At 46.4% G+C, this 22360-nt stretch overlaps 1 protein-coding gene across 11 annotated transcripts in view; it reads right to left on the bottom strand.

The window, feature by feature from the left end:
* Positions 1-22360, bottom strand: part of OSBP2 (oxysterol binding protein 2) — a 155018-nt gene that overhangs the window by 53514 nt on the left and 79144 nt on the right. For all 11 annotated transcript variants that reach the window (XM_083417641.1, XM_083417644.1, XM_083417645.1 and 8 more), the window contains one exon: positions 4295-4545. In XM_083417641.1, coding sequence (XP_083273767.1) covers positions 4295-4545 — 251 coding nt within the window. The remainder of the gene's footprint in view (positions 1-4294; positions 4546-22360) is intronic.

Here is a 22360-nt window from a genome sequence, read left to right as displayed (position 1 = left end):
AAGTTTGGTTGTATGCAAGCCTCTCAGAGAGCCTGCCGAAAATGATTTATTTGTTTTTATAACCTTCTTGTAAGATGACCCATTTTTCTATGTCTTCAATTTATTATGCTTTGTTTTTATGCCGTTTTGGTTTTAATTGAGATTCTGTATGCCACATTGAGATAGATTTATCTTATATGAGTTGGCAGTACATAAATGAATAAATAAAAAGAATAATATTGCATTTTTAATCATGTTATGTTGAGCCACCTTCTGGGGGCGGGCGGGGAGTGTCACCCTGGTAGGGAGCATAAAGATATTAGAAATAAAGGATTAAAATAAATATGCCAGGATTTTATGCGTTGACATCTGTGAGAGAATAGGCCCTTTCTCAGGACGAAGCAGGTGGCAAAAAACTGTGAATACGTCACTCTGAAAGGGAACAACGCTGATTCTTCTGGAAAGAATTCCATTACAAAATCAGTAGCTTCGGGAAACTGGAATAACTGGGCATGGCTAATAGGTAGAGAGTTGTGGAAATGCAGGTGAGAAGAGAGGCTTTATGTATTCCATTTTCTGAAAACCAGGTAGGGTTTTGTTTTTGTTTTAAATCTACCACAGCGCTTTGGGCCTTTGATGCTCAGAGAAGCATCAAGACTTTTACACAGCCAACCAATTAACATGAGCTACCTCGCTACCGCTGTGATGGATTAGTGGACAGACATCGCAACACATTTTTTTTTACTAGATTGCTGCAGCATACACAAAGACCTGGGATGCATCCGCCAACGGCCTAACTACATTTGCGTTTTCTAATCAAGATTATCCTAATTAAGTCATCAGGAGGGAAAGAAGACAGGTCTGGACCTGCAGGCAGATCTCTGAGTGATTTGCAGTAGCTTCGGCAAGGACTGCTGACTCCGAAATGTTTAACAATAGCAGTGACAAAAATGACTCCCCCACCCTGATTTTTATTCTGCTGAAATGAAGAAAGTTTGGAGTAAACAGAAGTGGATTGGTTTTTTTATAGCTCTCTGTTTTGGGAATATTCCTGGGTTTAGAATTCTTTAATTCAAAGTACTGTATTTTTCGCTCTATAAGATGCACCAGACCACAAGACGCACCTAGTTTTTGGAGGAGGAAAACAAGAAAAAAAATATTCTGAATCTCAGAAGCCAGAACAGCAAGAGGGGTCGCTGCGCAGTGAAAGCAACAATCCCTCTTGCTGTTCTGGCTTCTGGGATAGCTGCGCAGCCTGCATTCGCTCCATAAGATGCACACACATTTCCCCTTACTTTTTAGGAGGGAAAAAGCGAGTCTTATAGAGCAAAAAATACGGTATATATATTTTGCACTAGCCTTCGGTGAGTAGATTATTGGGATTCTAGTGGGGTTTTTTTAAAAATAAAAAACAACTAACAGAGTTGATCCTGTAAACCTGAAATCTGCCCAGCCTGGCATTAGAAGTTTGCTACATGCCTCACAAATGAAGTCCATGTACAAAGCTGAGCTGCGTTGGCCATCGTTTTCGGTGGGGGTGGAATAAAGCAATCCAAATTCTGCTCTCGGTTACAAACTTGATCCAGAAATTACAGCAGAGTTATCTTAGGATGCATGACCCTTTTTACTTCCGATTTTTCAAATCTCTTCTTTGTGGTATTTGCATAATTGGATCATGAATGCGGGGCAGGAATAAAGCACAGAGGACTTTGCATTAATGAAACACGCAGAGACGCACATCTCCCTCCCCCTTCTCACACACACAACCCCACTCACAGCAAGTCTGTTTTAGAGTTAAGAAGCCTCTTCTCCCTTGCAGCGCCAGCCTCTGAATGTCGGCATGGTCTCCCAAGTTGGTCGAAGCAAAACTAGCCCATCCCAAATAGACCAAGCCAGCCCACTCACATCTCTGACATGCCTTTCGGAGAAAGAAAACTCTTTGTTCCTCTTTCCTTTTTTAAAACTGGGGTATGAGCAGAATAAGAAAGTATCGACATTTCAGCTGAACTCCAGCCCTTCAGAGCCCCAGTACCAATTCTGCTAATTGGAAGCAAAAAAAGGCCGGCTGAATCGGTTCTGATTTGTGAGGAAAGCATTGAGGCATGGAAAGGAATAAGAAGGCAAGGAGAACAGTAGGGCGAAGGAGGTTAGAGACAAGCACAAGGCAAAAGGAGGGCTGTATCTCAGCGCCAGGGCCTCTGCTTTGCATGCAGGTCACAGATTGTGGCATCTCCAGGTAGGGCAAGTCTCTTGTCTGAAACCCTGGAGAACCACTTCCAGTCAATGTAGACAATACTGAGAAGGATGGACCATCGGTCTGACTTTTTCCACAGCTTCCGATGAAGGGGTTGGGGGTCAAAGCTCAGTGGCAAAGCATCTGCCTTGCATGCAAAAGGTCACAGGTGCAATCCCCAAGCATCTCCAGGTAGGGGCTGGGAGAAACTTCTATCTGAAACCCTAGAGCAGTGTTTCTCAACCTGTGGGTCCCCAGATGTTGTTGAACTACAACTCCCATCTCCCCTCGCTAGCAAGGCCAGAGCTCAGGGATGATGGGAGTTGTAGTCCAACAACACCTGGGGACCCAAAGGTTGAGAACCACTGCCCTAGAGAGTCAACTCGGGCGACAATGAGCTAGATGGACCAATGACTCTGCATAAAGCAATTCCCAATGTTGCTGTGAGTCAGCAAACCCACGTAAGAAATGATCAGGTCCAAGCATCAGCAAGATTCGACTCTCCAGCACTGCAGGGGAGAAAGTGGTGGTGGGGAGACTGGTGCAGAGACGCCCTAGTGCAGGCACCCCCAAACTTGGCCCTCCAGATGTTTTGGGACTACAATTCCCATCATCCCTGACCACTGGTCCTGTTAGCTAGGGATCATGGGAGTTGTAGTGCCAAAACATCTGGAGAGCCAAGTTTGGGGATGTCTGCCCTAGTGCAGGGACGGTCCATGTGGTGGCCCCTCCAGATGCGTTGGACTACAAGTCCCATCATTCCTGACAACTGGCCATGCTGGCTGGGGGTGGAGGGCACCAAGTTGGTTACTGCTGCCCTAGCAATACCCATGGCAATTAGTTGTCCCACAACAGATCTTGGTGGGTTTTGGTTTTTTTACAGCTGGCAGTGGTACATGATGGCCCCTTCCAGATCAGAACCAGGAAGATTGAGGCATGGGATGTTGGCATCCCAGCTTGAACCTGCAATTTGAAGTCTCCAGCAACTTGGTATCCTCATCGGTTCATTTCCCCTCCTCTGTCTCATGGTTAAACCATGTTCAAAGCTGCTGACAACATTGCCAGGAAAGTTTACGTAATGAACTACAGCAGCATTTCAAGAAAAGAAAAAATTTTTGCGACGGCTAGCAAGTTAGCAAAGAAAGCCATACTAATATCAATAGCCCAAGCAGATTTTTCATATGAATAAAAAACACAGTAAGGTTAAACAATCCGCTAATAACTGATACGAAGGCCTAGTAACGGAAGTACAGAAACACAATCCAAGTAACGGAAAAGGCACTAAATCTTATTCTGTAATAAATGTTGTCGCCCAGCAACAACCCCTAAGTCAGCCAGGGCCCAGACCCCTTAGGCATGTCTAACTGGTAGCAACAGGCAAGGAGGACCAAGGAAGGAAGTGACACTCTCAAATAAATAACATTTAGCTTAAGAGCCCTTAGAAAATTTAGCATCACAAAGTCAAAAATTCACCAGTCTTCTGGTACTTTCAACAAACAATGCAATTTGCCGGCGTATCTCATATGCTCTTTCAGCTATTACTATAGATTGTGTGGACACCTTTTTTGTTTTATTCATTCCACCCTTCGTCCACAGGATCCCAGGGCAGCACACAGAAAAGAAACGGATTAAAAAAATAAAAATAAAGCCATACTAATATTAAACCAGACCCTCACAACCTAGTCTTGCAAACAGCAAACCACAGCAATACACCTGACCTTGAACTGTATCAAACACTAGCAGGGGCTTCGATAGAAGAGACAACTCAAGATGTGCTCAAGGCTTCACTTTTCACAGGTAAACCTAGACTGCTCAAATGAGAAACACGGCAAATCGGGGAATGGAATCCTGGCGTTTCATATTCAAGGCTGAGATCTTCCGAGAGCTCGAAGTGGAAGAGAATTAAAATTTACACATCCAGGCTGCAGAAGGCGTCTTGTGAGCATGTCCATCCTTGCAGGTTCCTATGACACTTACCTGCCTACTGCTACCACTGCCTGCCTGCAGAAATCCTGTGTTAGGTAGGAGAGGCGTTGCGCACCTGCCACCAGCCACTACAGCCAGGACCCGTGCTCCACTTACATTTATCATAGCATTGGAGGTGATCCTGAAAAGGGTGGCTCTCTCGTTGACCGCCTTGATCTTCTCCCCGCTCTCGGCGGGCAGCTTGAGGTTCTCCAGCTCACTCAGGGACCTCTGGAGAGCTGCCCCATGCTTGGCGATGAGGTCGTTGCAAGTGCTGAGATCCTCCAGCTTACTCGAGAGGCTTTTCAGAGTGCCGTGCAGTTCGCTCTTGTCAGACTGCGAGGCTGGCTCCTCATCACCAGAGTCATCTGTAGAGGGGAACGGCAAAAGAGGGAAAAGGAGGGAGGGGAAGACAAAATGGTTTCCATGGTTACCGGCCGGACTGCAACGAAAACAGAGCGATGGTTTGTGCGGCGAGAAGTGAAGCAAGACCTCTGTTTGCACAAGGCGCCAAATCTCTGACTGTCCTTAGGTTCGGGAAAAGTCACAGCCCAGAGAACACACTGATTTTCTCCTGAACGATTCCCCTCTGTGCAGAGATTTTATTTTATTTTATTCCTTCTCTCCAGCAACTGTAAATCCAGAAACACATGGCTTGGAAAAGAAAGCCCCATTGGTTTTGAAGGGAACTTACTTCTAAGTACAGTGGTACCTCAGGTTACATATGCTTCAGGTTATATATGCTTCAGGTTACAGACTGCTAACCCAGAAATAGTGCTTCAGATTAAGAACTTTGCTTCAGGATGAGAACAGAAATCGTGCTCCGGCGGTGCGGCAGCAGTGGGAGGCCCCATTAGCTAAAGTGGTGCTTCAGGTTAAGAACTGTTTCAGGTTAAGAACAGACTTCCAGAACGAATTAAGTACTTAACCCAAGGTACCACTGTAATTGTGTTTAGGACAACGGACTACTGCCAACATCTACATTGTAGACTGAATCAGGCCAGAGGAAGCAGCACCTCCTTCAGTGGCCCATCTAGTCCAGCACCCTGCTCTCACAGTGGCCAACCAAATGCCCCAATGGAAATCCCGTTACCAGGATCCGAGCATAAGAGCCCTCTCCCCTCCTGCAGTTTCCAGCAACTGGTACTCAGAAGCATTGCCCCTGACCATGAAAGCACAACCACAGTGGCTGGTAGCTGTCGACAGCTTTATTCTCTAAGACAGGGCAGGGAATCTCTTCCACTCAGCAGGCTAGTTATCCTGGGTTCCCCCACCTCCAGTGGGCCCCACCTGTCTATCACCTGACACATTGTCATGTGGCCTGTTTTCTTCCTTTGGGGCGTGGCTTGCTTTCAAGCTCCGATCCAAGAGGAGCTGACTTCAAGCCGGGATCAACTGCACTAAGGAGTACTGCAGCCCCTTGGTAATGGCAGCCCCCATGTATCCATCAGAAGAAAGGATAGCTCAGTTGGTAAGAGCATGAGGCTGTTACTCTTGGGGTCGTGGGTTCAAGCCCCACGTTGGGCAAAAAGATTCCTGCTTTGCGGGCGGGGGGGGGGGTGGACTGCACGACCCTTTTGGTCTCTCCCAGTGCTATGATTCTGTGATTCCACCTGTCTCCAATGCCCAGCCTAACTTTTAAAACGGCAAGGCCTGGATTCAACCAGCCCAGTAGGCAAGCAGATGTCAACTGAAAGCTCCTGCTGGTGCAACAGGGAATCCCCAAATCCTTTCTGGAGAGCCAGGGGAACCCCCAGAACAGCACTCTGGGAGGCAGGAAGAAGAGGAGGATTGTTCCACCTGGCCAGCAGAAATGCTTCCACTGATGAAACTGAATTCCTTCCCTAGTCTGGAAATACAGTGGTGCCCCGCAAGACAAATGCCTCGCAAGACGGAAAACCCGCTAGACGAAAGGGTTTTCCGTTTTGGAGGTGCTTCGCAAAACGAATTTGCTTTGGGCTTGCTTCGCAAGATGAAAATGTCTTGCGAGTTCCTGCGGGGGTTTTTTCCCTCTGTCCCCCCTTTTTCCCAAGCCGCTAAGCCGCTTAACAGCTGATCGCTAAGCCGCTTATCAGCTGATCCGCTAAGCCCGCTAAGCCGCTAATAGCCTTTTAGCAGCTAATCCGCTAATCCCTTAAACCTTTACTAATAGCCGCTAATAGCCGCTAAACCGCTAATAGCCCTAATCCGCTAATGGGCTTGCTTCGCAAGACGAAAAAAACCGCAAGACGAAGAGACTCACGGAACGGATTCTTTTCGTCTTGCGAGGCACCACTGTATACATTCAAGTGCTTTCAAGGCAGCACTGGCTTAGTTAGACTGATGTTCAGCTTATTGTTCCAGAAGGGACTACTGGTTCTCGTTTCGCTCAAGGGTTGCGGAAACAAGCTGAAAAGTCCTGGATTTAACAACAGCGAAGTAACACAGCAGAACCCCAAAAGGGAATAAGGAAACGTGGACAATAACATCATTAAGTGCCAACGCAGGGGTGGAAAACATCAACCCAGGGCCTCCAAAATGTGGCCTCCAATTCCTGTTATTTGGCCCTCGGGACTCCCAAGGGCCACATCCCTGCTGACCCTGGGTGTTTTTGCCTGGCTGGAATATATCCTTGAACTCTGGAAATGTTTCTTGCTTGCCGCAGTGTTAGAAACTCATATAAATAAGTTAGGCGCCAAATGGGTCCTTCAACAGTCACCAAAATGGGATGTCTAGTTTCCATCTGGGGGCAAGGTGGATCCAAAGTCTTATTCAAAAGATGGCCAGACTGTGATTGATTATCAGTTAAACATCTGGCTAGTTCAGATGACAACCTTGAGCTAGGTCAAGGGCCTGGAGAACTTAAAGAAGAAAAGTCATTTGATCCAGGGACAGTCCACATATCTATTGGCCTCTTTTTCTTAATGGTGACTGCTCCTGCTCAGGCTGCTCAGAAAAAGCAATCTGGATCCAGAAATTCATTCTGATTGTGCGGATAAAATATGACTGATAGAATTCTACAGGATGGGGTGTAAGTGTGTGAAAACAGTCCAGAACCAATGATCCCCAGATGGTGGAGATGTGGCCGCCAGGACCACATAACACTGGTCCTGAGAGATCTGCATTGGCTCTCAGTACGTTTCCAAGCACAATTCCAAGTGTTGGTGCTGACCTTTAAAGCCCTAAATGGCCTCGGTCCTGTATACCTGACCCCATCGTTCAGCCCGGACACTGAGATCCAGCACCGAGGGCCTTCTGGTGGTTCCGTCACTGCGAGAAGTGAGGTTACAGGGAACCAGGCAGAGAGCCTTCTCGGTAGTAGCACCCGCCCTGTGGAATGCCCTCCCTTCAGATGTGAAGGAAATAAGCAGCTGTCTTCTTTTTAAAAGACATCTGAAGGCAGCCCTGTTTAGGGAACTTTTTAATATTTAATGCTCTATTGTTTTTAACACTTGATTGGGAGCCGCCCAGAGTGGCTGGGGAAACTCAGCCAGATGGGCGGGATATAAATAATAAATTATTATTACTACTACTACTACTACTAGGCAAAGGCATCTTTACTTGGTCGCAAGCGATCGAAACGCTGGGATGGAGGATAGAGAGAGGTGTGTGTAGAAATAAGACCACTGTAAAAAAGTGGAATTTCCATCCATTGCCAACCTTTGCTTCTGACCCTGCCAATTACTCGGCCCTCGGAAACCTGTCCAGAAAGGAATGCGGCCCTCAGACTGAGAAAGGTTCTCCATCCTTTACTTATGGAAGCTCAGCTAACAGCACCAGCTGCTGCAAGCTTGTGTGGCTTTAGCCTTTATTAGCATAGGGCAGGCTGGGCTGGAGGGTGCATGGAACATGTGTCCGAAATGTCACAGCATTCAGACCAGAGGCAGGTAGTTGTTTTTTTCAGGATCAAGGACCCATCTGGAAATATCATCAGCTGCAAGGCAGTCACTTACGCCTTTTTGCTTTCCGGAATACACACACTGATAGAATTAGCACATTATCCAAATGAGTAAGGCGTGTGTGTGTGTGTGTGTGTGTGTGTGCATCTCTGATGCTTCTATTTCAAAAATCCATTTATGGACTGAATTGAGAAGCAGAAGGAGCTCAAACCATGTTTTTTGTTGTTGGTTTTTTTGCTCTTTTTTTTTGAGCTGAGGAGAAGATGGACATCTCAGGGTAAACTAATTAAGGTCCCAGCAATTAAACAGTTTGCCAACAACTGAAGAAACTGCCTCGCCAGCTGCAGACAGAGTGCAGACACCCACCAACATCATCTGCAGAAATCTGCTCAGGCAGAAGCAATTGGGTTAGAGCTATGGCTCAGTGGTCGAGAATCAACTTTCGGTGTAAGAAACTCAGATGTGTAAGCTATTTGCCAAGTGGTACCTTAAACTGAGGTTGTGGTCGCCACAACGGAATGTCTAGGCTCATTTTTTCCCCCTCTTCCAAAGTTGGAAAATATATATAAAAAATGAATCATGTATGTTATCAACGTTAATATATTCAGTCGCACATTTTGCCAGTTACAGTAACCTTTCCCCCCAAAACACATGAACTAACACTAAGTGCTGGAAACTCAAGATATATAAACTACCGTATTTTTCACTCTATAAGATGCACCAGACCACAAGACACACCTAGTTTTTGGCGGAGGAAAACAAGAAAAAAAATATTCTGAATCTCAGAAGCCAGAACAGCAAGAGGGATTGCTGTGCGGTGAAAGCAGCAATCCCTCTTGCTGTTCTGGCTTCTGGGATAGCTGCGCAGCCTGCATTCACTCCATAAGACACACACACATTTCCCCTTACTTTTTAGGAGGAAAAAAGTGAGTCTTATAGAGCAAAAAATACAGTAGGTGCCAAATGGCACCTTAAATCTAGGTTACAGATCCCTTCGAATGCTACGATTCTATGATCTCAACTAAATTGCTTGGCTGTAGCTTGCTCTTACAAGAATTCGCTTGTCTCAGAATGAAAGGAGGAGACACACACACAGTGGATATGGAGAAGGTCTGTGAACTGTGAACTAAGGTCTGTGGTTGCCAACTTGGCGCCCAGAAACCTCAACGCAATTGGACCTGCGCCAGTAGCAAAATGTTTTCATGGTGGCCAACCAGATGCCTGTGGGAAACATTCAAGCAGGATCCTAGCAAAAGAGCAACTCTCCTCTCCTGTGGTTTCCAGCAAGTGGGATCCAGAAGCATTGCCGCTCTGACCATAGGGGCAGAACAGAACCATCAATGACCCTCTCCTCCATGAATTTGTCCAATTCTCTTTTAAAGTCATCTATGGTGGTGGCCATTGCTGCTTCCTGTGGGAGCGAGGCCCACAGTTTTAACTAACAGTACGTTTCGGAGCACATTTCAAAGTGTTGGTCCAGCCTCGGTCCAGTATATCTGAAGGAGCGTCTCCACCCCCATCGTTCTGCCCGGACACTAAGGTCCAGCTCCGAGGGCCTTCTGGCGGTTCCCTCACTGGGAGAAGCCAAGTTACAGGAAACCAGGCAGAGGGCCTTCTTGGTAGTGGCACCCTCCCTGTGGAACGCCCTCCCACCAGATGTCAAAGAGAGCAACAACTACCAGACTTTTAAAAGACATCTGAAGGCAGCCCTGTTTAGGGAAGCTTTTAATGTTTGATGCATTACTGTATTTTAATATTTTGTTGGAAGCCGCCCAGAGTGGCTGGGGAAGCCAGCCAGATGGGCGGGGTATAAATTTATTATTATTATTATTATTATTATTATTATTAGGCCTTCCCCTTGAGAGCAGATTGGGAAGTGCCTACTTTTCGTAACTGCAGGAAACAGAGCATCACCACAAGGTACCGAGTGTGTGCATATGCGCGCCGGGAAGAGCATGTGCATATGTGTCTATGAGCTGCAAACAGTACAAACCAATCTCACAGTCAAATCCATCCCTGTGCCCAGAGGACACAGAGGCAGATGCTCTGTGTTCAGAAGTAATTAAAGACAGAAGGTGAGATGACTTCAGAGGTGGAGAGGGGGAAAAGGCAGGCACCCAGTCCTGGCCTCTGCTCCCATGAAGGAAGGAAGACGGAATGAAAAAGCCAACCTTGAAAAGGTTGTCAAGAAGGCCAATTAGTCAGGCTTGAGGTGGCCAGGGATGGCGGCTGGCACAAGGGCACAGGCAAACGGCTGGGCTGCTATGACGCTCACATTACAGTTTGCAGCGCCGAGGCCAAACCTCTGTCCCTCTAGAAGGGAAGGGCGGCAGACGGAAGAAGCAGCAGCTGAGGACACTTCATGTTTACAAGAAGACAGAAAAGGACAAAGAGCCAAGGAGGGAAGAGGCTCCAGCGCTCCCCAGCTTCTGTGGCAGTGACGCCACCAATGCACAACAAAGGAATCCAAGCTGCGGTTGTTATGAAGTTGCGTTTTTGTTTTAAATGCAACAACAGCCTCACTGTGTGATCAAAGCCGGCCTACAAGCCCTTATCGTGAATCTAGCCACCAGGACACTAAATATTTGTTTGCTTGCTTCTTGCATTCCTTTCCGCCAAGGAGCTCAAGGTGGCCTATGCGAATTCTCCCCCAAAACCCATTTTATCCTCTCAGGCTGAGTCACTGGGTCAAGGTCACCCAGTGAACTTCATGGCTGACGGGGATTTGAACCCTGGTCTCCCAGATCCTAACCACACTGGTTTCCTCCCACTGCATCATGTGCAGCCTCCGTGAGAGAAACGAGGGCTCTTCCAGGCAACCTATTTATTGAGCATTCGTACTGATTTGTTTCACGAAGCTTACGTGGAGGTTAGACCATATCTGGTCTGCAGTGAGCATTTTTTCTGATTGGTTTGTGGGGTGAATATAGTGGGGTATTGCTTAGGGGGTTTTGTTGCTGTTACTGGTATTATATTTTGTATCTTTATTATGATTTATGTGGAATTTTTTTCCATTTGGTTGTGTACTTTTTGGATGTTTTATTTATTGTTTATGACTACTTTTGTTAGGCTGCAGTTACGTATTTTTTCATGTTGTCAGTTGCCTTGAGCATGATTTGAAGTGTGGAAAGGCGGCATACAAACAAATAAACAAAAAAAGACAATGAGCATTCATCCTGATTTGCTGTGTTTGCACATCTTTTCTTCAATTGTTCATTCATTCCACATTTAATGACAGAAGCACCCACCTGTTTCTTTTTGTAAAGTGATTTGGTGCGCTAGGGCGACAGAGCGCTTGAATTCATTTTAATTGTGCAAACCTAAATGGAAGAGGATGCTGAACTCGATGGGTACCCATTGGCCGGATCCAGCAGAAAAGCTCTTCATAGAACTGGATATGGAACGACTGATTGGTTCCAAATTGGGAAAGGAGTACGACAAGGCTGTATATTGTCTCCCTGCTTATTTAACTTATATGCAGAATTCATCATGCGAAAGGCTGGGCTGGATGAATCCCAAGCCAGAATTAAGATTGCCAGAAGAAATATCAACAACCTCAGATATGCAGATGACACAACCTTGATGGCAGAAAGTGAGGAGGAATTAAAGAACCTTTTAATGAGGGTGAAAGAGGAGAGTGCAAAATATGGTCTGAAGCTCAACATCAAAAAAACTAAGACCATGTTTTGATGCTTTTGAATTATGGTGCTGGAGGAGACTCTTGAGAGTCCCATGGACTGCAAGAAGGTCAAACCTCTCCATTCTGAAGGAAATCAGCCCTGAGTGCTCACTGGAAGGACAGATCCTGAAGCTGAGACTCCAATACTTTGGCCACCTCATGAGAAGAGAAGACTCCCTGGAAAAGACCCTGATGCTGGGAAAGATGGAGGGCACAAGGAGAAGGGGACAACAGAGGACGAGATGGTTGGATAGTGTTCTCGAAGCTACCAGCATGAGTTTGACCAAACTGCGGGAGGCAGTGGAAGACAGGAGTGCCTGGTGTGCTCTGGTCCAGGGGGTCACGAAGAGTCGGACATGACTAAACGACTAAACAACAATGCCAGCTGAGGGGGTGGCCCCAAGAAACCAGCTTGCCTAATGTTACCTGCTGGCTACATTACAGAAGCAAAGTTGGAACCGTAGACTTCTTGGTTCATCCTGTCACTTCCACACTACGCTAGCCCTCATCGCAACACAGCAATGGGAAGGCTGTGCTGGACCACTATTCTCCATCGAACAAGATAGTAGGATTTCAGATGAAAAAAGGCCCCAGAGTTCCATCTGAATATCAAGACGTAGTTCTGCAGCAATTGTACCTTTGCAAAATGTTTTGATGTGAATGTAAACACGCTCAAAACACACACTTTTAAAGAAAAGGCAAAGCTAAAAACAGAACGACAGCCTTCACTGGGGAAAAGTCAGGGAAGCAGATGAGTGCCCACTGATTGGAGGAGTAGACCCAGATGAGAAGGGAAATGAAACAAGCTTCAGGAGGTATGAGATTCATTAGACGGCCCTGGGTGGCAGAAAGGTAAGGTGAAGCTGTTCTGAAAAAGTTCCAATTAAGGGGATACGTTTGCCTTGCAAACAGGCTCTCGTTCTCTTGTCTGCTGGTGCCAGCTCAGTTGGCAAAGTCAAGCAAACAAGGTATAGCATAGCAGAAAGCTAAATGAGAATGCAGTTTCCTACTGGGAAGAGGTTTTAATGACTCCTCCGAGGATCAAACATTTCTCTGCACATCAGTGCAAATGCTTTATGCATGCATAAGCAGCACAGAGTCCATAATAAACTGCTGTGTAGAAACACCCTCAGACATTTCTTCTTCCTCTTCTTCTTCTTCTCAGCATAATTAGTGTTTTGTTTTTACCACAGTCCAACACACTTTCAGATAGCCTCCAAAACTGAAGATCACAGCCCAATTCATTTATTAATATTTATTCGTTGTTTTCCCTACAAGAGTGACCCAAAGCATCTTACAAACACGATGTAAACACTAAAACCAAATACAGCAACTAATAAAAACTTTTAAAAACACACCCATACAAATAAAATACAGCGCTTATAGGATCCTGACCCAATAAAAAGGGCGACTGAAACCCTTCAAATTAAGGACCAAAAGCCCAGGTACAAAGGAGTTATTGCCTGGTGTCTAAAAATAAACTGATGCCAGGCATACCTCCCTGGAGAATTCCACAAGCCAACAATGAAAAGGCCTCTTCTACTTGCCAATTCTACCATGAGGTTTAACAGGAAGATTTGGACAGAGATTTATACAGCCTACCTCACAAGGATGCTGTCAAGATGATACATCCAAGCACAGTCCTTGAGACAAAGAAGGAAAGAATATAAGACAGAAATAACTAAGATTATGCTCCATATGTTACGTTTACAGATCTGAAGTTATACCATCAGTAAAAAGTGTTTCCAGGCGATGGGATGGGTTTGAGGAGAAATTAAATGTGCTCCGTTCTTGGGGAGCAATTTTAACAGATTTATTCCTGCAGTGCCAAACCTTGCCCAGGGGCAAAGAGGTCTGAAAGCTGCTGTATCCCCGGCATCAATATGAAAACAGCAACGACAAACAAAACAAAATGCAGGAGACAAAAGCCGCTGGTGTTCTTCTGAAATGCTTGCAATTATCCCGATGTATAGCATCTTGCTAAATAGGTTGTCTTGCTGTTGCAAGAGACACTCTGGGTGTTACTTGTTATTGTTTTGGACTAATAAAAATAGAACATCAAGGTTGCAGGTTCGATCCCCGTATGGGACAGCTGGATATTCCTGCATTGCAGGGGGTTGGACTAGATAATCCTCGGGGTCCCTTCCAACTCGACGATTCTATGACTCTATGACTCTAATACTGATGGTAAGCATGTAGATCTCATGCTTAAAAAGGTAAAGGGACCCCTGACCATTAGGTCCAGTAGTGACCGACTCTGGGGTTGCGGCGCTCATCTCACTTTATTGGCCGAGGGAGCCGGTGTACAGCTTCCGGGTCATGTGGCCAGCATGACCAAGCCACTTATGGCAAACCAGAGCAGCACACAGAAACGCCGTTTACCTTCCCGCTGGAGTGGTACCTATTTATCTACTTGCACTTTGACGTGCTTTCAAACTGCTAGGTGGGCAGGAGCAGGGACCGAGCAATGGGCGCTCACCCCGTCGCAGGGATTCGAACCGCCAACCTTCTGATCGACAAGTCCTAGGCTCTGTGGTTTAACCCACAGCACCACCCGCGTCCCTCAGATCTCATGCTTACCACACAGACAAAAAGTGTGTCGCTGAAGAATTCAGAAACAAAACCCCAATACAGGAACACAACTTCAGTAATCATAGAATTGTAGAGTGAGAAGGGACCAGGAGGGTCATTGAGTCCAGCTCCCTGCAAAACGCAGAAAGCTTTTGCCCAACGTGGGGCAGATGAAATCATGATGAAACTAATGTTTCATTAAGAAATTTTAAAATGGATGCCCAGTTTTCCAGGTTTTCTATAACTGCCTTTTGGGGAAGGATTGGAAGTTAGCTCCTGACCTCCCCCTGCCCCCCCCCAACCCCAACCCCCAACACACTAAGCATTTTCATTTCCATTTCTGTTGTTGCCGACTCCATGGGCATAATGAGCAGCCCAAAGAAGAGGACAGCCTTGGCACCGGGACCCCAACAGTGCCAGCTTGCTGAGTCTCGGCTAGTTCAAATGAGGACAAAGTCGTTTAACAGGGAGGCTTACATAACAGCTGCAGCTTGCAGGAACTCTGAGCTACCACTAACACTGCTCCCCAAGCTCAGAGGCTCAACAGAAGGTGGCTTATGAAAGAATATGGAATTTGCAGGTGCATCAGCAACGCTTTGCGGCGATTAAAAACAACAACAACTTTGCGAGCCCTGCTCAGTTGGAAGGCTCTCTGTCAAAATACTTCTGTCTGCTTTGAAGGGCTTGTGGACATTCTATTTCTTTAGAGATAGATTTAACCAACAGGCAGTTTGGAACATCAGGATTTGCTGCCCCCCACCCCACCCACAAACCCTTCATCTGTTTTCTCGATGCTCAACACTACAATTTCTCCCCAAGCTTCCCCTCTTTTATATTCCAAGGGCTGTCATTACAGGCATTCAACCTATGAATTCCTTTTAAAGCATGGCAACAAAGGGAAAAACAAGTTTACAGTATGATTTCAGAGAGGAAGCCTTTATTTCTTTCTATGGTGAAAACAAGCCACCGGCATTGGCGGCAGCAGCAGCTGCTATTATTAAGACAAAAAAATCCCCAGAACGTGACTAAATCTGAAGGAACTGAAAACGAACGAAAAACACACCTCTGCACACACGCACACACCCCCTCCAGTTCTGAAATGGTTGCCAAGTGTGTCAAGAAACACAAGGCACCAAATTTGCTGGACCAATTTCAACTGATGTCGTAATATGAAACTTCTGGGTTTGGAAGGGATGCTCCATTCGGGTTGGTTTCACAGAAGCAGCGGCATTGCTCCTCTGCCGTCGTAGCAAGCTGCCCTGGGAAAGGTGCAAAGGCCTATGGCAGGGAACAGGGTCACACTGAAAGACGCCTGTATTAGGAAGTCTGGTGTAAGTAAAGGTAAAGGGACCCCTGACCATTAGGTCCAGTCATGGCCGACTCTGGGGTTGCGGCGCTCATCTCACTTTATTGACCGAGGGAGCTGGCGTACAGCTTACTGGTCATGTGGCCAGCATGACTAAGCCGCTTCTGGCGAACCAGAGCAGCGCACGGAAACACTGTTTAACTTCCCGCCGGAGTGGTACCTATTTATCTACTTGCACTTTGACGTGCTTTCGAACTGCTAGGTTGGCAGGAGCAGGGACCAAGCAATGGGAGCTCACCCCGTCGTGGGGATTTGAACCGCCGACCTTCTGATCGGCAAGTCCTAGGCTCTGTGGTTTAACCCACATCGCCACCCATGGCCCCTGAAGTCTGGTGTAGCAGTGGGCAAAATTCTTCCCACGTGATCCTGCCCCTCTCCCACATGGCTTCTGCGTTTCTGGGGAACGTAGGAAGCTGCCTTACACAGTGGTACCTTGGTTCTCAAACGCCTTGGTTCCCAAACACAGACAACCTGGAAGGAAGTGTTCCGGTTTGCGAGCATTTTTCAGAAGCCAAATGTCCAATGCGGTTGTCGGCTATCGTTTCCGGGGTGCCTGCACCAATCAGAAGCCGCACCATGGTTTTCGAACATTTTGGAAGTCAAACGGACTTCCGGAACGGATTAAGTTCAAGAACAAAGGTGCCACTGTATTTGGCACTTTTGTTTTTGCTGTTTATTTTACATTTTTGTTTTTGAGGCTTTTTCGGTTAATTTGTTTTTGTGACTGTGTGGAACCGAGTTCAGCTACTGATTGATTGATTGATTGATTGATTGTGTGACTGTGGAAATGGAGAAAAGTCCCCCCATCCAAACAATGACTATCATCAGTGCACGTAAGAAAAGAATTAATTCTAATTTTTATCATCTACAATACTGTCTTATTTATTTTATAGTATAGTACATTAATTACTGCTTTCATTTTATGGATCAATGGTCTTGTTAGATAGTAAAATTCATGTTAAATTGCTGTTTTAGGGGTCGTTTTTAAAAGTCTGGAACGGATTAATCTGTTTTGCATTGCTTTCTATGGGAAAGCACTCCTTGGTTTGGGAACACTTTGGTTTTGGACTTCCGGAACGGATTAAGTTTGAGAACCAAGGTACCCCTGTCCTGTGACATGGTTGGGTCTATCTAGCTCAGTACTATCTAGGCATCAGGCATCCCCCAACTCGGCCCACCAGATGTTTTGGGACTACAACTCCCATCATCCTTGACCACTGGTCCTGTTAGCTAGGGACGATGGGAGTTGTAGTTCCAAAACATCTGGAGGGCCGAGTTGAGGAGTGCCTGATCTACACTGACTGGCAACAGCTCCTCAGGGTCTCAGGAAAGGGCTCCTAACCCGGAGATGCAGCTGGGACCTTTGGCATGCAGAGCAGGTGCTCTAATCACTGTGACATTCCCCCCCCCCTTTCAGCTGTGGCACTTCTGTATTATGAAGGGTAAGGCTCTGCCATTAATGCCTTCACAGTCAAGACACAGTAATGCTTCTGAATCCCAGCTGCTGGAAACTGCAGGAGGCAGGGAGGGCTCTCGCACTCAGGTCTTGCTTGCAGGTTCCATAGGATTGTAGAACCGTAGAGTTGGAAGAGACCCTGCGGATCATTTAGTCCAAACCCCTGCAAGGCAGGAATATGCAGCTGTCCCTTAGGGGGATTGAACCTCCAACTCTGGCGTTATCAACACCACGCTCTAACCAAATGTGCTATCCAGCTGCATCAGGCTGGCCCCTGGGAGAACAGGGTGATGGACCCAATGGGCTACTGGCCTGATCCTGCAAGGTTTCTGTGCTCACAGGGGAACGGCAACAACAGCCTGCTAACTTATTTCTGCCCCATTTTTCTGCATCTCAAAGTGGCTTACAGTTTTTTCTTTTAATTAAATTAAATTAATATCCCATCCTTCCTCCCGAAGGAGCCCAGGGAAGCAAACAACAAGTGATTAAAAAAGTAAAAACATATGAATAACACCTTAAAAACAATTCAGATGCAGACTGGGACTCGACTTAAAAGGCTTGTGAGAAGAGTAAGATAATCAGTACAGTGGTAACTCAGGTTACATACGCTTCAGGTTACATACGCTTCAGGTTACAGACTCCGCTAACCCAGAAATAGTGCTTCAGGTTAAGAACTTTGCTTCAAGATGAGAACAGAAATCATGCTCCGGCGGCACGGCAGCAGCAGGAGGCCCCATTAGCTAAAGTGGTGCTTCAGGTTAAGAACAGTTTCAGGTTAGTACGGACCTCCAGAACGAATTAAGTACTTAACTCGAGGTACCACTGTAGTTGCAAACAAAGACAACAGATCCAGCTCCTAATGTTTAGCAATGTTAACTATCAGGCCTTTTCAGATTTCATTAGATCGAAGCTGGTCTTGAATTCTGTCTGGAATAGTTCCTTTTACTCCGAGATCATGCAGAAAGCGAAAGACCAAAGTCTCTTGTGGTTCTCTATCTGCAAGAAAAATGAAGGCCTAAGTAACAAGGCACTCTGGGTGGTTAATGCGATGGGCCACATGGATTTCCATTAATCACCCAACAGTAAAAAGATGCAGCCCTCAAACAACTGATGCATTTCCGAAGGGCTTCTCAATGCCGAACAAGTTGATCTAAACAGACAGGACAGACAGATGGAGAAGGATAAACAGAGCTAAGTAGTAACACAGTTTGGGGTTTAGCTCGGGTTTTTCCAGCAACTACCATATCAACCACTGTTTTATCATGCTCAAAAATAAGTGACACTTACAAGAACTGAGAGAGTGCACAACACCCGCAGACTTCTTGTCCTTGCAAATCAGAGCTGCCAACGGAGTGCCACTAACCAGCAGGGGTATCTGACAACAGGGGTGGCAAGGAAAACCATGAAGGAAAAGCTACCAAATTTAGCAGAGGTGACTCACATGAGTGATGTCTGGGAAATAAACACACAGATGTGGATTTGCTTTCAGAATTTCAAATGGAGAAATCAGAGATAACCTTGCATTAGGCTTCTCCAACCTGGTGCCCTCCAAATTCTTTGGGCTATAGTTCCCATCAGCATGGCTGTGCTGGTTGGGGCTGATGGGACCTGCAACCAGCCTAGCCATGTTGATGGGAACTGTAGTCCTAAGAATCTAGAGGGTGCAAGGATGGAGAAGGCTGCCTTTCATGACATCCAGCTCCATGGCTGTGTACACTCCACACACTGAAAGCATTCCCCACCTGAATTCTGGGAAGTGTAGTTTACCCCTCACAGTTATAATTCCTAGTCCCCTTAAACTAGAACTACCAGGATTTGGGGAGTGGGAGAGATGTAAGGATATGCTTTAAATCTATGCAGTCAATGCCAAACATCAAGATAGGAACATTAGAAGAGCCTGCTGGATGAGGCCAATGGCCTATCTAATCCAGCATCCTGTTCTTACAGGGATGCGGGTGGCACTGTGGTCTAAACCACTGAGCCTCTTGGGCTTCCCGATCAGAAGGTTGGCGGTTCGAATCCCCATGACGGAGTGAGCTCCCGTTGCTCTGTCCCAGCTCCTGCCAACCTAGCAGTTCAAAAGCACACCAGTGCAAGTAGATAAATAGGTACCAATGCAGCAGGAAGGTAAACGGCATTTCCGTGCGCTCTGGTTTCCGTCACGGTGTCACGTTGCACCATAAGCGGTTTAGTCTTGCTGGCCACATGACCCGGAAATCTGTCTGTGGACAAACACCAGCTCCCTGGGCCCAAAAGTGAGCTGAGCATCGCAATCCCATAGTCGCCTTGACTGGACTCAACCTAGATGCCTGCAGGAAAGCCACAAGCAGGATCTTGAGCACAAGAGCAACTGGGATCAAAAGCACTGCTGTCTCCAACCATGGAGGCAGAGCTCAACCATCACGGCTAGTAGACACTGACAGCCTAATCCTTCATGAATTTGTACAATCCTCTTTTAAAGCATCTGAGTTGTTGGCCATCACTGCCTCCTGTGAGAGCAGGCTCCATAGTTTTATGCACTGCATGAAGAAGAGCCTTCTGTTTTTATAGAACATATTGAAAATGTGTGTCCTCGGAATTTTTATTCCGAAGAGCCACTGAGTGCCGCCTGGGTTCTCTCTCACCCATAACCTCAGACCCTCCTTCCTGATGTTCCAGAGGTCAACCAGTGGGCCAGGAATAGCTCCCCTTATAAAATGGTAGAATTGTAGAGTTGGAAAAGACCCTGAGGATCATCTAGTCCAACCCCTTGCAATATAGTAGTAGTATTAGTAGTAGTAGTAGTAGTAGTAGTAGTAGTAATAATAATAATAATAATAATAATAATAATTTATTTATACCCTGCCCTCCCCGGCCAGAGCCGGGCTCAGGGTGGCTAACACCAGTAAAATTACAGTAAAATCGTAATAGGGGGAAAAAACAATTTAAAATAAAGGTTAAAATGCAATTTAAAATGCAGCCTCATTTTAAAAGTAGCCCATAGATCAAAACCATAAGGGGAGGGAAACATAAGGGTCAGGCTGAGTCCAAACCAAAGGCCAGGCGGAACAGCTCTGTCTTGCAGGCCCTGCGGAAAGATGTCAAGTCCCGCAGGGCCCTAGTCTCTTGTGACAGAGCGTTCCACCAAGTTGGGGCCAGTCCTGAAAAGGCCCTGGCCCTAGTTGCGACCAATCTAATAGGAATATGCAACTGTCCCCTACGGGGGATCCAACCTGCAAAACAGCTCTGGACTCTGCACAGTCCAACTGCATCACTGCCTCTTTTACAACGTCACGCACATCTGCAGGAGAACCCGGCCCACCACTTGCCTCCCCGGAAGGCAACAACCTCCCCATCAACAGAGGCCAGCATATCCCTTCGCAGGAAGCCATTCTCACCGTGAACTGAATGCCGGCGGAAAAAACGCTAAGAATAAATTGGCGCAGATTTGGTGCGTGTCGGGAAGCTATGCATTTGCAATGTTTAGAAGGGGGAGAATGAAAACAGCAGGTGATTCTACACCAGATCAAACACAACGTCAGAGCACTGAGTTATTAGCAGAAACACCTCTTTTGTGATTTACTCCCTGAACATTTAAATGGAAGACCAAGCTGTTGTTGTTTGTTTGTTTTGGCATGCTCAACATGTACTTGAGCCAAGCTCCACATGCAAACCCAAAACACACTTGCCTGTCATTCCCCTTGCTATTATGATATCTTTGACAGACAAGGGTATGGGTGATGGGTGTTTTTGGTTTTGATCTGCAGGACACTTACAAATGAAGCGGTTGCCATAGGAACTGCTTGCCTCACGGAAAGCCAAGGCTGCTATTCTTAGACACCTGACGCTATGATAGTCTCTGGCGTACCGTGGCTCAGAAGCTCAGAAGCTACTGGCCCTAACCTCCTGTGAGATGCATCTCCAGCCTGCTGTCTCAGGGGCACCGCTGAGCACATCTCGGCTCAGGAAACCGTGGCGTGGGCACAAGCCAGGCTGTTGGCGGAAAGGACTGCAAATTCTATTTTTACACCGTCCTCTCCAGCCCTACTTGCTGCAAACTACGGATTCTTAGGTCTCTGCAAAAAGACAATGCCCAATCCCCTGCCTTGATGGATAATCCTAGACAAATTCATGTATCAGCTTATCCCATGGACACAAAAGGAACAAGCTCTGGGTCTGCGTGTGTCTTTGTTAAATACCAAATAACCCAGTTACGTTCAATGTTGTCTCGGTTTTGCACACTCTGTTCCTTAACAAATGCCTTTCTATTCCAGGGATTTTAAGAAAGCTTCCTGGTTTTCCCCCATATAATTGTAGAGTTAGGAGGGACCATGAGGGTCATCTAGTCCAACCCCTGAAATGCAGGAATCTCAACTAATCTCTCCTTTAAAACCTCCAACAAAGGAGAGTCCACAATCTCCAAAGGGAGTCCTCGTTCCACTGTCAAACAGCTTTTACCAGCAGAAAGTTCTTCCTGATGTTTAGTCGCAATCTCCTTTCTTGTAACTTGTAACTACAGTGGTACCTCTGGTTACATACTTAACTCGTTCCGGAGGTCCAGTTAAACAGGCACAGCGACAGGTGATCGGAAGTGTTAGGAGTTTAGTTTGGTACACAGAAATAAGTTGGGGACGGGGGTGGAGGTGGGGACTACAGTGTTGTACAGTGGTACCTCAGGTTAAGTACTTAATTCGTTCCGGAGGTCCGTTCTCAACCTGAAACTGTTCTTAACCTGAAGCACCACTTTAGGTAATGGGGCCTCCTGCTGCCGCTGCACAGCCAGAGCACAATTTCTGTTCTCATCCTGAAGCAAAGTTCTTAACCCGAGGTACTACTTCCGGGTTAGCGGAGTCTGTAACCTGAAGTGTATGTAACCTGAAGAGTATGTAACCCGAGGTACCACTGTATTTATCGTTCATTTTAACTGATTTTATCCACTTCATGCTTTTTAGCTCTTTTTAGGTACACTGCTTAGAAGACGCAGAGATTAAGCCCAGCTGAAATGAAATAAATAGGTGAAATAAAAGGAAGAAACTAGTGAAATTAATGTCGCAGTTCATATGCAAAGAGGGCAGGTAATTGAGAAGAAACCAAGGCATTTAGGGGGCTCCTGTGGTTCTAAGAGCACAGCCTGTTCCTGGCCTGAAAATGATGTTTCAAGCAGCCTTCTCGGCTCAAGCCATTGCAATTTGACATTCCTGGCATGGCTTTGGCCTGTCAAAGCAGCAACCCTGAATCAAAAATGGCATCGTCT

The sequence above is a fragment of the Podarcis tiliguerta genome (genome assembly GCF_965153285.1).
Source record: "Podarcis tiliguerta genome assembly, chromosome: 16".
Lineage (NCBI taxonomy): Eukaryota > Metazoa > Chordata > Lepidosauria > Squamata > Lacertidae > Podarcis > Podarcis tiliguerta.
This window is presented reverse-complemented; position numbering and strand designations above follow the sequence as displayed.